General features: G+C 44.4%; 1 protein-coding gene across 3 annotated transcripts in view; it reads left to right on the top strand.

Annotated features, from left to right (window-relative positions):
* Nucleotides 1-17355, top strand: part of grid1a (glutamate receptor, ionotropic, delta 1a) — a 287874-nt gene that overhangs the window by 55638 nt on the left and 214881 nt on the right. Inside the window, exons 1-2 of one of the 3 annotated variants that reach the window (XM_086045123.1) lie at nucleotides 352-1028; nucleotides 2122-2277. In XM_086045123.1, coding sequence (XP_085901249.1) covers nucleotides 950-1028; nucleotides 2122-2277 — 235 coding nt within the window. In that variant the 5' untranslated portion in view covers nucleotides 352-949. Of the gene's footprint in view, nucleotides 1-351; nucleotides 1029-2121; nucleotides 2278-17355 lie in introns of those variants that run through there. The other 2 variants (XM_086045122.1, XM_086045124.1) reach the window with 2 other exon arrangements.

Raw genomic sequence — 17355 nt, 5'->3', positions numbered from 1 at the left:
CACGAGGCTCCTCTTTACGTGGATGAACCCGGTCCACTTGTGTTGCATCCGTGCTCCGGAACCGGCGCGCCAGCCTCTCTTCCTCCTTCCTCCTCCTTTTTTTTTTTTTTTTTTTTTTTTTCCCCCGCTCTGTTGCAACTTCTCCAAAAGTAAACAGTCCACTCGCGTGTTTGTCCTCCGTCCTCGCCGTGTCCGTGGGCATCTGTCACTCCACGCACGTCTGGTCACCGTGCAGCGGCGGCGGTGGCGGCCGTGTGCGTGCGTGCGCGTGTGTGTGTGTGCACGCATTGTCCCCCCCCTCCCTCCCTCCCTCCCTCTTTCTCGTCTCATCATGTTGTGCGTCTTTCTCCATCTCCTTCCAATCTTTTTCTAGTCGGCTCGTCGGGACAAGCGAGCTGAACTCGCTGCAGTCACGTGATCCGCAGGACCGTGGCGTGGAGTTTCTCTCTCCCCCTCTTCCTTAATAATAATTTGGAAGCGTGTGCGTGCGCTCCTCCTCCTCCTCCTCTTCCTCTCTATCCTCCCGCTCCTCCTCCTCCTCCTCCTCCTCCTCATCCTCCTGCATCTTCCTCTCCTCCTTCTCCTCACCGGCTGCTGGAGGAGGGCGGGAGCGCCAAGTCTCTCTCACCGAGGGCTCGCCTGTCCAATCCGTCCCCCTCCCCTCCTACTCCGGAGCAGCCTTCCCGCGGAACTCTTCATTTCTGCGGCTGCTTCTAGCGGCTCTGGACGTCTAGCTGTGTTTTTTTTTTTTAACATTTTCATTTTTTTTTAAATTTTGTGGTGGGGCGGGGGAGGCGGTGGGTCGCTCCATCCGTTTGGACCAGTTGGATAATACCGGACGGCTGAGCGGTAGAGCTTCTTCCTGTTTTTTTTTTTTTTTTTTTTTTTGGCGCCCTGTTGGTTTTTGTTTTCATTTTTGGATGAGCTGCTTGTGCTGCTGCATGCCGCCATGGAGCTGCTGCTGGTCTGTCTCTCCTTGTGGATATTGCAATGCAACTCAGCCAAAGGGGACTCCATCATACACATCGGTAAGCCAGCCGTGCGCCCAAGTGAAATAAGACGCATCAGGCGGAAACGGTTGCAGCGCGGTCTGCGCATTTCTGCGTTGATGTTTTTGGGGTTCAGTTCATCTCTCCCGAACTGAAAAGTTATTTCCTGCATGGCATCGCCTTAGTTGTCCGCCGTCCACGTTCTTGCTGCGTATTTGTGTCACACACATACACAGGAGTCCTTTTAAACTTGAACATCACCGCTCAAATGCACGTTTGGAACAAGAAGCAACTGTTTTCTGTCGGGTGCGAGGGGAGGGGGATGGGGGGGGGGGGGGGGAATCTGCGATAGCCACAAATGGTTGAGGCGTAGCTCCCGTCTTTATGCCGGCAAGCCTCAACTTCCACCGGGACGTGACTGTCATGTCAATAAAGAGCAGCGAGGAAGGACGTCAGTGGACTTTTTAGCCATGCAAAACGCATAGAGAGCCTCTTTGTGCGCCGCACACCGGTTCTACATCCACTCTCCCTGCTGCCCCCCCCCCCCCCCCCAAGAATGAGCAAGTCTCCCCTGTAAACTCATCACCTCTAATCTTGCCACCCCCCCCTCCCCAATATGTTGAGCTGCATGGTGTTGCAGTGTTAAACCACCAAGCATGTTAGCTGCGCTGTGCGCATGCAGCAGCGCTTCTCACTTTTTTTTTTTTTTTTTTTTTTGCTGCAACAGTCTGGGCCAGCAGCAGGTGCTCCGTCATCAGCTTTAGTGCAGCACTGGGACTTCATCCAAGTCGTATTGGCTGATGCACGTCAGCGGGTACCAAATATACTTCTCCTTTCCGGAAAAGCTCTCCCACACCCCCACCTTCCTGAAATAGCCCCCCCGTCTGACAGTGATGCCATAAACGGACAAGCGAGAGGATGGAAAGTGGGGTGGGCTTTTATTTATTTGGTTTGCCTCACAAACACGTTCACACAGATACACAGCTCAAGGGTTGGAGCGCCCCTGTCGCTGTCCATGGTCCTGCGATGACTGGAGGCAGTGAAGGCTCTCTCAAACTAAAATGGTGGCTGCGCACCAATCATCACTCTCTGATTCATCAACACCATTTTTTTTTTGCTTGTTATTCCACAGGTGCCATATTCGAAGAGAACGCCGTGAAAGACGACGAGATTTTCCAGCTGGCCATCTCGGACCTGAGTCTGAACGATGACATCTTGCAAAGCGAGAAGATCACCCATTCCGTCAAACTTATCGAGCCCAACAACCCTTTCCAAGCTGTGCAGGAAGGTAGGCACATGAAGTCTTTTAAATGGCTCCCCCTTTTCAAAACAATGTTGCTGGATGACGTTGGAGGAAGAAAGTGAAGGCAGCAGGGCTGGAAGGAAGGGAAGGAAGGAAGGAAGAGAAGGATGGGGTGGAGGAAGAAATGTTGAAGCAAGGAAGGACGACTGATGGAAGGAGTACATCAAAGTTAGCGCAACAACGTAGGACAGACGGATGGAAGACAGTGGAGGAAGGAAGGTTATATCAAATATGCATCATGGTTGTAATTGGAAGAAGGAAGAATTATCGAAGGAAGGCTATTATGCAGGCAGGTAGGAATGACTGTGGTAGATGGGGAAGGATGGAAAGTATTGTAGAAGAATTAAGGAAAAGGGTTCAATGGAAGGTGGGGGTAAAGTGCGAGAAGGATGGAAGGAAGTCAGGAAGGAATTGTGATAAGAGAAAAGAGGCGTGACGGAGGGAAGCCAGAAAGTTTGTAAGAAGGCAGGATGAAGGCAAAAATTTTGAAGGAAGGAAGGCAGGCTGGAGAGAAGACGAAAAGGTTGGTAGGAAGGATTAGGGAAGGCTGAATAGATGGAGAAAAGCCAAAGATTGTAGGAAGGAAGAGAGAGAGGGGAAAAATCGTAAGCAAAGGAAGTATAGACGGACTAAGCGTAATCGGAAGCCCATATATTTCAGCCGTCCTTCGTATGTAGTCCGTCTTTAGTCTATTTTTTTGCGGCATTTCTTCGATGGCCTCGATGAGGAACAATAGTGAGTTGTTGCTTGGGGGACGGATTTGAGTGAGGGACCAGGCTGTGAACAGGCTTCCATGGCGCAGAGAGTCGCCGTGAGCCACTCCTTTCTGTCTCAAATATCGGCCAGCGTGGGGTGGGACGCTATTGAAGTGAAGTTTGCAGCCGGCATCGCTGATGGAAGCCCGTTTGAAGTCAGAGACGGACCGGTACTATTCCCCGGATGACGGATAACGGATGCTGGATTTTTAGCAAAATGCCCAGCTCTGGTTGGCAGGAATGATCGGAAGGTAGAAACGAAGGGGGGAGGGAAGGCAGAGCTTGGAAGGATGTAGGCATAAAAGAAGGAGAATGAAATGAGTGAGGGATGGCATATGGACATGGAAGAAGCTGGAAAAGGGATGTGGGAAGTAGTTGAAGGAAGGGAAGGTGGAAAAACAAAGAGGTGGGAGGAAGAGAGGAAGACTGGCGTGAGCGAGAGGTAGACGAAGGAAGCGAAGGTGGAGGGCTGGCAGGAAGGAATTTTCGAAAGGGAAGGAAGGGGAGAAAGTCTTCCTGTTGCTGGCAGCGCCGCTGTTTGCATCTCAGCATGTCAAAAGAAACAAGCATGTGTCTTTGCGTGCGTGCCGCACCTTCCGCCAACGGACAGCCAGGTGGCAGCAGTGAGTCGCACCGCAACAGCTTTACAGAAGCCCAAATCCCCCCCCCCCCCCAAAAAAAAAACGAGTCAAATGTCTTCTGCTCTTGTCATTTGATCAACGCCTTTTTTTTTTTTTGCCTCTTGGACTGTCTCGCGCGCACGTCGCGTCCAAACATGCCCGAGCTCAAGCCAAGGTTGCTCCCCTTCCGCTGCGGCGTGACAAGTTGCGCAATAATGTTTGCGATGAGAAATTCCTTCTCTACATGAATCATTAAAGCTTTTAATGGCTTCCAGGGGACTTTCAAGTCCATGCGCCGCGTTTAGTGCGTTTAGTCATTGCTATTCATAGTTGTCTCCACAAGGCAAGGCTGTTGTGACTTTACAAACGGCAAATGCTGAACACGTGGAACATCCGCTGTTAAAGTTGGCTGAATATGCTACACGCTGCTGTCGCAGTCAATTTCGACGTCAGTGTGCACTAATAACATTCTCAGTTATGACACAACACTGTTTAAATTAGTAGTGCAAGTAGCCTGGGTCGTCAACAGGATTTAGTAGACAATCCAGCTCATTCCATAACCACAGCACACCAACCTTTCATATTTGCATCTCGGCACTCATAGATTCACATATTCGTAGGTTTGTTTCTATTTTGTTTTTCAACCATTTTTAATATTTCATTTTTTTTTTCTTTCATGATTTTTTTTTTTTTTTTTTTTTTTCCCCCCATCAACCCCAGGTTTTTTTTTTTGTGGAAAACTTATCTTGAAAATGTATTAGCATTTTTTAAAATTTTTATTTTAGTTCTTTTGTTCATTAAGTTTAAAAAATTGATTAATTAATCAAGGGTAGAGTGTGGCAAAACCGTTAAGAAAAATGTGTTTGTGTTTCATTCTTTCCTAAGGCACCTTTGTGTTGTTTTTCGGCGTTTGTTCATTAGCTGACCTCCTGGTACAGATTTCGCAAATTTTTACTGGATTCCTTTTGCCACCCTTCACAAAGTTTTGTGGACATATTTTGTTCAAATATTGTTTGAATATGTAAAAAAAAAAAAAAAAAAAAATGTTTTGCAAAAAGAATAGTGCTACGCTTTTGTCTTTTGGGTAGTTGGCTGCATCTCCTTTACATAAGGCGAGTCTTGATATAACTTGATGTGCTTGCTGCAAAGATAATTTGTCACTGCTATTGATTCACGGCCTACTTCCTGTGATGACTCTCCCCGTTGGTAGCCTCGATTGACTTTCCATCTTAATTACACTCCCAATTGTTTTGGAGTACGGCAGTATGTTGAGGGGCGGGGGGGAATGGATGGGTACCCCACCTTCACGTGGCGTTGAGTGACAAGCGGGATACGTTGACCTTTGGCTTTGCTCTTTGGTCGGCCGCCCCCCCATCCCCCCCCCCCCCCCCGCCGCGAGTGTCGGTCGGGACCCCGTCGCGGCGAGGAGCAAGGGGAGGTTCTCGAATGCCGATGAGATCATTGAGGAAGAGCGCGCCGGATGGCAAGGAGTTGAATAAACATGAGTGGACATGGGAGTTAAGAAGGGCGCTGATGAGGAAAATGTGCTTGCCAAGTGAGGGGGAGGACTTGCACTGTCATGTTTGTCCTTACGTGGCATCCTCGCGTCCTTGCCTGCAAACTTTCAAGTCCTCTCGTGACCCACAGGAGTATGACACAGAAACCGACAAAGTGTTGTCGTCAGACGGTTGTCGTGGCGACTGTCACTCATCGTAAGTGTCACTTGTTATACCATATTTTGAGGTGCAACGATTAATCGATTGACAAAATAATCGATTATCATATAATCAACTATTTTCTTACTCGATTAATCGCTTAGAGCCATTGCTTAACATAAATCCTCGGAATTCCAGGCTCTCAAGATTAAATATTCTCAGATTTCCGTAGTTCATCATGAAAGCAGGCTAACTGCACTGGTCAACAAATGTTTTACTAATTTTTTTAATTAGAGATGCAAGTAAATCTGCCCTGTTTTTTTTCTTTAACAAATCAGGTTTTCTTAATAATAATCATCATATTAAATATATTAATGTAATATATTTATTATATATGAATGAACGTTGAGGTTCAGCAACAGGTGTATTTTCTTTTCTGAAACGTTGTAGCTATAAATTGCAACGCATGGTAAAGCTAGCTTTTGTAGGTGAAACTTCAAAACCAAAAAAAATGAAAATATCGCAAAAAACGGATGTGCTAGAAAAAAGTAAAGACATTTTAGAAATCGGCGTCACAAATATGTTTCTTTTCGGGACAAATAAAGCCATCATCTAAAATTTGCTGTTGGCCAGTGTTGTCTTTGTGTTTGATAAAAATACAACAATTGCAAACATCTTTTACTTTGGAATAACAATGATCAACACTCTTGCAGATTGTTGAATGAACGTTACGGACAAAACCAGGAAGTGAATCATTTCACATTTTTGTCCATTTTCTGCACGGTCGGTGTGAAACTATGTCCAGTTTTTGAAGAAAGGGATGGAAATTGAAAAATATTTGATAAAAATCTGATTCAATTAAAAAAAGAATAACTGGCATATTAATCGTTGACTAAAAGAATCGTTAGTTGCAGCTCTGAACCTATTAATCCCCACATTTTGATGTTATGGTGCTGTACGGTAAATCCGCCTCCGTTGTGAGGATTACGTTTCAGACCCACCGCGATAAGTGAAAATCGTCCGGGATCGGCTCCAGTTGGGCTTTTTGGCGGAGGTGACGTTCTTGGAAGGTCAGAGGAGCATCTGACGCAATAGACCAAGTACTTTAGTGCCATTCAGAGCGGATCATTTGAATAATTAATGGCCGCCAGAGTTACCTGTGCAGTACACACCTAAAAAAAAAAAAACCTGAATGGGCCAAAATAAAATACATCACACTAGTGCGCAACTTGTGTTCTCTTTCAGGAGGTTGCGCGGGGATGCGCTTTGACGCATTACTGCCAGGAACCCGACATTTGTCTTTTTTACGGTCGTAGCCCCACCGCCGTGACTACACATGACAGGATGTTATCTCGCAAGGTAGCAAAGTTGCATTGATTGATTGCGCTAACTTTGCCAGCTTGGGGAACCGATTCTGGGCCAGTGGAAATTGTGTTGCATTATTGACAAAAAAAAAACGTCATTATTTTTCTTGTTGTTCAGCGCTCCCAATGCCAATCTCGCATTGTCCCTGCTTTTGGTTTCAATTTGTCAGTGATTTCAAGTGAAGTGAAGTGAAACGGTCGCCAATATGCTTTTTGGCTGTTTATTAAAAGAGGCAGTCAAACGCACAAAGTGGGAACACTTGCAAGGAGCATGGAGTACACGCAAAGTGACCACATGACTGCAGCTCTTGTTGTTGCAATTTGGCAAATTGTGAAGAATTTTTCACTCCCTAGGCTCGGAGCAACCTAACATAAAACAAAGAGAGATGCATTCAGTATACTGTAGCGTCGATCCACAGTAATGTGAACATAAAAGTTCGTTTCTACACGTGGTGGCGTTTTTATTTTTTTTAATTAAAAAGAAAGTCACATCTTTTCAGAAAAAGTTAACTTTTTGTGAGAGAGGGGGAAAAAAAAAAAAAAAAAAAAGTTGTCTCTTGTATTACTCATGCGACTTCAGCATAACCTCAACAATTGATTAGCAACTTGTAGGTGTTGTACCGGCACAGTTTATTTCTGTTCTCTGAGGTGGGAGGAGATTTTTGGACCACAGAGTAGATTTATGTAAGTTAACACCAGGTGATAAGAAACTCTGGAAATTGACAAGCTGGGAATGATTTAATGCCTCCGGGACAGGCAGAAGATTCATCCTCCGAGGCGTCGCGAATGAACAAATTCCAACAGCTGTGTGGGAGATTTTCAGCCTGCCCCTGACACAATGTGAGGATTCTTATAAAACAAAAAAACAGGAGCGACGCACTAAAACTAATGGCTGAATTTTGCGGCTTTCCCCCCCCCCCCCCCCCAATAAAGACGATTCTTACATGCTCTTTTGTCAACCCGAGTGAACGGCTATTGAAAGCCACTTAGTGCAGGTAGACGCTCGCTCCTCCGCTATGCTGTAATTTGTTGAGTGTTCTGCCCCACCGAGTCCACTTTCCATCCCGCACCTCCAGTGTGTCACCCCTGCCAAGGTAAAGTCAAGGACGACTTCATCCATTTTCGGCCCTTCTGTCCGGTAGACGCTTTTGCGAACAACCCCCCCCCCCCCCTTGCGCCCAACACCCAGCCGCCTCACCCCACCCACTCTGTGCGCAATCTGTCATGACAAAAGGTGAAAAGATGGTTCATTTGAAGATGTCGGCACGGGTAATTTCATCCGCCATCTGATTCTCGGGTTTATGACAACTCATTACTCGCCGTGCTCTAAATGTGATGGAACGTTGCCCGTTCACTATTACTGTGCCCGTGAATTTAATAATGCCGCATAAATCTTGGTAATGGATTTGTTTGTGTTTTGATGTCTTTCTAGCAGCTCGGGCACAAAGAGAGGGGCGCAGGGGGCCGCGGGGTTTTCGCCCACCCGGTGAATTACACCGCAGTTATTTTAATCTGCATAAAGGCTCTGCTACCTTAATCAGCTAAGTGAAGCTGCGGCAGAGGTGGGGTGTATCTTTCACCATTTAATCTCCTCGGCGTTTGTGAAGGGTTAATTCCAGGAACAGCGGAGAGCAGTCTTAACTGGCCTAGAAACCGAGAAACAAAATTCTACGATTTGCTCCATGGAGTTGCATTAATTTATCCACAAGAGTCTCGCTAACCCACATGCGTGGCGGCACTCCAAGGCAGCTACTGTACATTGCTAGCATGACTTGTTCACGGTGCGGTAGTGCCAAGAATGAAATGTTCCCGGTTTGCTATTTTAAAAAAAATGTCCAATCAGTTAAAAAATGGAGGCAATCAACATACCCGACTACCTGATGGGAACGGTCACATCAACCCTCTTTAACCCACTGACATGAAGTAGAGAGCTTTGCAATTTCTTCTTTTTAACGTTTGTTGCTAACCGGGGTTAAATAGTCGGCCAAGAAACTATGGTTGTCCTATCGTGAGAGACTCGGTGTCCCCTAACGACCCACTGTGAGCGGCGGCGTGCGTGAGCAAATGATTGACACCTCTATCGGTCTCTACTATGTTTTATTGGCTAGCTTAGTCATGCCGTGAGAAGTTAATAAATAATTAAGAATTCAATTGGAGGCATAAGATAGGGATCATTTTCCAAGAAGATTATTTAAATGAGAATGGCTACTGTCAGGTTGTACAGTTTTTCCATACAAACTCTACTTTTAAAAGGGAAGTCAACGCAAACATTTTTTTTCCCAAGACTATGTTGTTCTATGCAAGCCCACTAGTCGAAACAGGGCATTCTGATAAATATTGCGTTTGTGGAATAAGTGTTAATCCACTCGTTTTCAGCCATCTCTGGGGGCGGCCATTTTGTCTTGTGTCGACTGAAAATGACATCACAACTGCTCACAACGACCAATCACGGCTCAGATTCAGAAAACAGGTCAGCCGCGATTGGTTGTTGTGAGCAGTTGTGATGTCATTTTCAGTCGACAGAAGACAAAATGGTCGCCCCCAGTCATGGCTAAAAACGAGTGAATTTTGCTGCTTGACTCATATTCCACAAACGTAAAATTAATTAGAATGCCCTGTTTCAACTAGTGGGCCTGCTGGGAACATATTCTTGAAAAAAATATGTTTGGGTTGACTTGCGCTTTAAGCTCCTCAACTCACTTCAACATAATTCCTTGATACAAAGATGCCACAAGATGGCGCCAAGGCAATAAAGCAATGTGGAGTTTTTTTTTTTTTTTTTTTTTTGTCCAATCAGATTTCAGCCTCTATGTTGCCATGTGAATGTCGTCTGCCCGTGGCCTTCAAAATCACTCATGCTGGCTATTGTGACTTCAACTATACTACCAATGGGACTCTTTCCTGACCAGTCCGATTTTCGATTTGCCTCAGAAGGCCAGCTAGCTAACCCACATTAACATACTAGCATTTTTCCATCTCCTCTTTGGGTGGTCCTCGCAAGCCAAGTTTGACTAGCATAACATAGAGACTGCATGCGTTACCACATTTAATAAACGGCATCTCCGGGGACAATGATGTTTGTTTATTTATTTATTTTTCTCCATGTATTTGTCATGTTGATTCTGAACTGTTCACGATGATGGCAGTTGTATAGCACTGATGTTTTCTATAATACAGTATGTGGTAGGGTTTGTATTAAGCTGTGTTAAGTCCCCACTGAAGGCTCAAATAGCAAAAGCACTGTCCAGTGCTACTCAGGATGCTTACCTGAAGCACAAACATCTCTGCCAGTTTCTCGCCTCCATGTCGGCGGCAATTCTCCAAAGTACGCCCGCATGCGAGTAGGCTGTTCAAAGCGCCGGTTTTATGGATCGGTTTCTTCATGAGTAGACGATGGCTACATGCGGTACAGGTGGGTTATTGTCACGAGGCGCTCGTGAGTTTGCACTTCAAGCAATAAATCCCCCATCGGGTTTTGCGTGTTTGCCGAGCCCTCCCGTCCCACGGTACACAACCGGCGCTTCAACACAAACATGGTCGATGTTGACTCATCCATCGAGAGAGAACCTGACATTTGCCGGCACACGGTTTTGTTCCGCGTCATGTTTCCGTCCCTGTTTGCTGACAAGTTAGCAGGATAACACAAAAGTGACATTTGGTAACAGAGGTGGTAGCGTGGAAGAGGCCATTCCATTTTCTAGGACCGTCTCCTCTGAATGAAGCAAGCTTAAATTTAGTCTGGTTTTGGGCTTAGGCCCTGGCATTCGTAAAACTGTGCCTTAGTTAATGGTCGGACGTAACGAACTGCAAATGCATGACAGTTTGAACATGAACACTTTAAATATAGCAAAGTTAAAAAAAAAAAAACTGTCCTAAAATGATGATTCAATAAGAATGTATTGTATTAACCGGTAAGTTAAAAAAATGTTCCTAAAATTTCTCAGGAATTTATTGCCAAATGTACAAAAAAGTTAAATACAACTGAACTGCATATTTGGCGTACCATCTGTGTACCAATCGTGATTTTACGTGACACTTGGAGAATCACTGTTTTAGGCAGGTATGAACATTAGCTGTGGGGCATAATTCATAATTAATTATTCAGATTTTTTCAAATTGACAGATAAAAAAAACAATTTGGTTGTACATTTTACATCCGTCCCCTTAAAAGCGGAAGTCAACCCAAGCATAATTTTTTCAAGAATATGTTCCCAGAAGCCCCACTAGTTGAAACACAGCATTCTGATTCATTTTGCATTTGTGGAATTTAAGTCAAGTAGCAAAATGCACTTGTTTTTAGCCATCTGACCTGTTCTCTGAATCTGAGCCGTGATTGGTCGTTGTGAGCAGTTGTGATGTCATTTTCAGTCGACAGAAGACAAAATGGCCGCCCCCGGAGATGGCTAAAAACGAGTGGATTAACACTTATTCCACAAACGCAATATTTATCAGAATGCCCTGTTTCGACTAGTGGGCTTGCATAAAACATATTCTTGAAAAAAAATATGTTTGTGTTGACTTCCGCTTTAAGAAAACGTGAATGGGTATGTACTGTAACTCTCATTCACAGTATGAATGACATAGGACATGTCAACCCGCTATTGGCGGCATTCATCACACCCTAAATTTCATATGACTTCATCCGACTAATCAAATGCCATTAGGCATGAATTGTTTTTCATTAAAACCGATTGAATGCAGCAAAACAAGACTCCATCCACAATGGTTAATTGGTCAATTTGACGTTTTTGTTGCCGACTGCATCAAAGTTGGAAAAGGTGTTTCAAAGCAAACATGGTCGATTGTGGTCGATGTGGCAATTTATACAAAAGAATACTCTAGGTGATTGCAAATTGTACTGTGAGGACTCAAACTTTCACAAAACCAGCAGCGGGATGCATGCCGGCGCCATTTGCAACTTTACTTGACACGAGGACATCACCCCCCCTGCAATAACAGACTCGCACGGCGGGAAACTTGAGACGCGTCACTGTGCCCTTTTAAGGCCGAAAGTGTGAAGAGGCATGAAAAGGAACGTCGAGTCACGCCGCAAACAAACGCCACTTCAAGCCACGCTGACCGCCGTTTTGGACATGGGGGACTTCCAACGGGGGCCATCAGGCTTGGAAATGGCGGAAACCAGCAGGAGTTCTGCTTGTTCAGAGCGAAGCGAGGGAATGGAAACAAGCTCCTCGAAATGGTCTTTCTAAAGGACTGGCGGTCAAAAATTCTTTCATCTGCAGAGAGGAGAGGACGAGTCCGAGCGAAATGGAGGAAAAATTGAGTGATCACACACTCATTACGCTCTGTGGATGATGTTACAACGGTGTTCGCCACATCAATCAGGCGGGGCAGGCAATCCGACGCCCAACGCTTATCGATGTCTGACGTCGGATTGATCTGTCTAGGCCTTTACAAACACCTCCGAATAAATTCATGGTTTGGCCCCTTAACACTTGCAAAAATGCATTAATTACAGGCAGGAAATGTGACGGTTACTTTTGTTTGCCCCCCCCCCCCCCTCCCTGATTTTCTTGCTTTTTTGTTGGTGCGAATATCTGAATGTCATTATCTTTGTCTTGTGTTATCGGTTAATGTGTTAAAAAAAAAAGAAGGAAAAATAGGTTACAAATCTGCAGATTTTAAAAAAGTGCTAATATCGGCTAATTAATTGGTCAGGCCCTAGTAAAAAAAAGTTTGTACAAAGTATGTGTTCATGAATTTTGGCTTGATTAGATGATACAACCTGTCTTATGTTTATTATATTTATATTTTCTGGGTCCCACCGTATATGCATTTTGAGTACGGAAAGCCATGTTATCAAGACATCTCGGCACTGTTTTAAATCGTGGAAACATGCATAATGTATCTCCTTTAAACATATTACACCTTTTTTCACATTTTATCTTTAGACGCATATAAAATTTCTCCCGCTTTTTATTTTTTATTTTTTTTGCCTTTGATGGCAGAAAACAATTCCACCGCTGCACTGGACTTCGATGTCCTGCCTCCCGATAACTTCATGAAAGCATCTTGAATGGCCGCCGCCTTGCTTCGCTTTGAGCGTCTCGCAGAAACACTGTCGCCAAAGAGCCCGCGTGAAACAAGTCGGCAGCCATTCATGTATTTGGCCTTGCCACTTTGCGCAACAAATGTGATTTCTCAGTACATCAAAGAGCCTGGACATGGTCATACGTCCTCGTCGGAAAAGAGTTATATGGGTTATGCTAAGTGTCCTGCCTTGTTTCCCTGCGCTTTTTCTTTCCTTTATGCGTGTCCTTTAATCATTTAAGGTGCCCTCTGTAAGGATGTAGCTAGACTGCTTTTTACCAGGTTGTGTCTGAGTGAAGTTGTGCATATGATGTGACCTGGAGTACACTTTGAGCTAGCACAGACGCATTTTTTTTTTTTCAGGAACATCCATAGTCAGCAATGTCTGCTAAACTGTACCTGGAAATAGAATGCGAAAGATGGATTATCTGTGCCGGAATTAGAACGTATGGGGGTCAAGGTAGATACATGCATTACCTGCGCTGCAAGGCCACCCTATAAAGATAGCGTAACCCCATCTTTTATACGTACACGGGCATCCATCCATTTTCTATAGCATGTGTCCTCATTAGGGTCACGGGTAATGAGAGCCCATGCCATCTGAGGTTAGTTGGGCTTTGCCCTGTACACATATAGACAAACAAATATATTCACAGTATTTAGTCTGCAAATGAACCGACAAAAATGTGTGCCTAATTTGTTCGAAGGAAAATTAAAAAACAAAAAGTGACGTGGTTCAGATGTTAATCTAGCGCAAATAGGACAGATTTTTGTCACCAGGTTTGTGCATCATAACATCATGATTCCTCTCTTCATGACTGATAAAAACATAATACATTTTCAATAGAAAAGGACTTGTAGTGGATTCTTCTACCCGCCCATGGAACATTGCAATATTAATGCAAAATGTATGCAGTGTTGGTCCTAATTTGAATGTTTTTCATTGTACAGTATGTGCACTTTTTTCGTTGATATTTGCCAACGGCGTGCGGGGCAGCTCTTTGAAATGAAAGACTTTAAGTTCCCTGAAAATGTTGATTCATTTCATGGCTCTATCGGAGCAGCGTGGTGAATGTCAGGATTTTGGTACGCGTTTCAATTTGGGTAAACACGGCGCAAAGGATGCAACTTTCCAGACTCCTCAAAAAACCATGGAAATAAATTATTTAATGAAGAGAGCGAGAGAGATGAGAGCAACGCCCGCTTTGCTTTTGCTTTGCTTTGTTTGCCGTAATCCAAGCGGCTTTTCTCACTGCTTTTTTTCAGGCAATGTGGGCAGTCACGTCGGAAACATTGCGTTGCCCAATTAAAGCGAGCTGCCGTCGCGTCGGATTCCCCTGCAAATTTTCACACGACCGTCTCGCTGGCAGACGTCGAGGGGGCTGATTTTCACTGTATCACTTTGGCTCCCTGGCATATTTGAATGAAGGTGCTTGGGGAAGTCATTGCGCTAATAGTTACTGGGTGGCTTAGCGACTGCCTATAAAGAAGGAATGCAATAAAAAGTGAATGCAGATGAGGAAAGTGTCAAACTCGGTATTCACGTTTGCTCACTGCCCTCAATTACCAGCCAAATATTTATTGGACTTCTACCTTATGTAGAAGCTGTGAAGGAAAATAAACCTAACATTCGCTTACACTGGACACTGAAGTATTATGCACCGCAGTCTCCACTTTGCTTGAACGGTCTGTTTTCTCAGTTTCCTTTCTAATATAAGGTATTGGACATTAACCTTGTGTAGAAACTGGATAGGACAAAATAAACAGAGGCGGACATTCCGACAGATTGACGGACCGGTGTCCGTTTTGCTGACGATTGATGAATGCCGAGACACCTTTTTAAAAATGACGTACTGCCAAATGTGGGTAAGGGAAAGCGGGTATCCATCCATCAGTGTCACTAACCACATCCGTCAATGATGGTCTGGCAGTCCGCCACTAGTGGACGCCCGTTTTTCTGACGTTTTCTTGGAGGACCAACTGATGGACTGACGAACTGACTATTACAATTCAGTTCATCATGAAAAATGACAGACTGATGAATGACGGACGGGTACCCTGGCCGCTGACTGATGACGAGTGACGGACCAGCAAAATGGAGTAAAATGCCCACCTGTGAAAATGCTAAGATGCTAACATTAGCTTAACCTCAACACTACCGTATTACAGTCCACAGTTTACTCTTAGTTGTAGTTTTAAAACATGAATTACCACATTGCTGTTGCATAACAAAGTACATACATACATACATATTGATAGTGTAGGTTAAATGCTGAAAACAATATTGACTTAAGTTGCGTATGCAACCCTAACCCTTGTTTTGGCTCTCATTGGATTGTTTCGGCGTTCCTAAGCTGTCAGTCTATTTAAAAACTAAGTTAAAGCTTAAGATAAGGTAAGCGATAAATTAAAATTATACGGATCACCTACTGAGACTTTTGTCTGATACCATATTGACTTCCTGGTCTTGTTTCAATGTTGTTCCATTAAGGATTGAGAGCCTGATAATGGCCCCGCTATCAGACCCGTCGCATGTGTCATTTACATAAACATGCACGCATATTAGAGGTAAGATCTTAAGCCCAAGCCCGAGTCCGAGCCTAAAATGTCAACCATTACATTCAGGTCGGGTCGGGCCGGGCTTCTCTCTCGCTGAGTTTTTTTAAAAATAAATATTTGAATAACATTTCAAAGAACACCTTCCTGTCTCTGTCTATTATCCACCCGTCATTGTTCTTCTTTGTCTCTCTTAAAGTGCCGCGCTAGATTCTTAAGGACGTACCGCTGCTGTGGTTTATGCCCCAATTTTCAACCCGTCAAAATAACGGACGGCCTTAAATTTTTCCCGTCAACTCTTAAAAAAATCCGTCAATGATGGAAAATTGTCGGTTAACGTAACCTCTGCAGACACAGAAATATAAAAGATGTAAATGTTTATACAGCCTTGTTTAACTTAGATTTCGTTACAAAAGAAAGACTTTAATTTGTTATCATAAATCACCCCTCCTCCTCCCGAGTCCTCACACATAAAATATAAAATTTCGGGTTTGCTTCGGGCTCAGGCCTGCAAATAAAGTTCATTGGTCGGGCTCGGGCTGGGTCGGGCTTTGATACCCGCGCGCCTGGGTCGGGTCGTGCTGGATTTTTTTTTTTTTTTTTAGGCCCAATCTTACCTCTAACGCGTGTTCCCCTGCTATCAAAAATCTCCCGACGTGATCTCTCACTCCTGTCGTCTTTACCATGGCACATTCGTAACAAGCCGTAACAAAGACTATGGCAGATGTCGGCGCTTTGTCTCGACCCCAAACAACAACATACCCCCCCCACACACACACCATCCGCCCCCCCCCCCCCCCCCCGCCCCGTCTCCTCTCTCCCTTCAGTCCAACCTGTCGCCGCACTAGATTGTCCTGTCAATACCTCTCTACCTGTTTGAGTCCAAGAGTCTCCCGCAGGGTTGCGCCGTCCAATCACATTGCGGCTGATGTGGCCCTCGGCCTGCGTCCCCGCTGATGACTCACCGTCCCCGCATTGTCGGTTTGGATGTGTCCTCTTTGCGCTTCATTCTTATTCGACCGCATGAACAAAAACGCCAAGAGATGATGGAGGCGGGATGGATGGATGACTAGTCGGAGAGAATTTGTTTGTGCATCCTGGCATCAAGTAACGAGTGTATGTGTGCGTGTGTGTGTTTCTAACCTGTATTTCTGCAGGTCGGCTATACCCAAGTGTTTCAATAAAAAAATATATCGTGAAAAGTTTTTCCACATAGTGAAACGGTTTTTCTTTAAGAATTAAGCAATTGTATTGGTCTATCTTAATGTGTTTGGGTTCGAATAACATCATTTATTCGGGTTAATTTAACCAAATTGAGGATTGGGTCGTATTTAATGTACATGGGTTGAATACATTTAATATATTCAGGGCAGAACAATTGGATTTATTTAGTTTCAGGCCATTAAAAGTAACACAGGTAAAATTTTGGCAATTTAGTCTTCAGTTAACCTACCATGTATGTTTTTGGAACGAGGAAACCATCGTAGTAAGTAACCAAGTACATCGGTTTCAAGATCAGGACAAAATACACATTATATACGCTTATTTGGGGTTAAAGAACATTATCTTTTATGTAGGGGTAAGTCTAACATCTCAGACTTGTAAGTTCTGTTTCTTCCGCATGTATCAGTGGTCTTTACTGTACATTTTCTTGACATTCAGGACTTTGTAGATTCTTCTGATTTCTGTCCTGCAGTTGTTTCTGAACCTTTGGTCTGTCCTGGACATTTTCTTGAGATTTAGGACTTGGGTATCTCTGCTTTGTGTCCTTCAGCCGCTTCTGAAGCTTTGGTCTGTCCCGGACATTGTTTTGAGATTCAAGATTTGAGATTTCTCTGCTTTGCATCCTGAAGCTCTTTCTGTAGTGTTGGTCTCTCCTGGACATTGTCTTGAGATTCAGGACTAATGCTTCTCTGCTTTTTATCCTTAAGCTGTTTCAGATGCTTCTGTCTGTCCTGGCTATTGTCTTGAGATTCAGCTTTGTGTGCTGGAGCTCCTCTTTACAAAAACGCAGAGAAAAATAGTTTCTCCCTTGGACACGGCCTTAAATGAGGTTTCCTAA

The sequence above is a fragment of the Filicampus tigris genome, chromosome 11 (assembly GCF_054856515.1).
Source record: "Filicampus tigris isolate MCC_2025a chromosome 11, RoL_Ftig_1.0, whole genome shotgun sequence".
In the NCBI taxonomy this organism is placed as follows: Eukaryota; Metazoa; Chordata; class Actinopteri; order Syngnathiformes; family Syngnathidae; genus Filicampus; species Filicampus tigris.
This window is presented reverse-complemented; position numbering and strand designations above follow the sequence as displayed.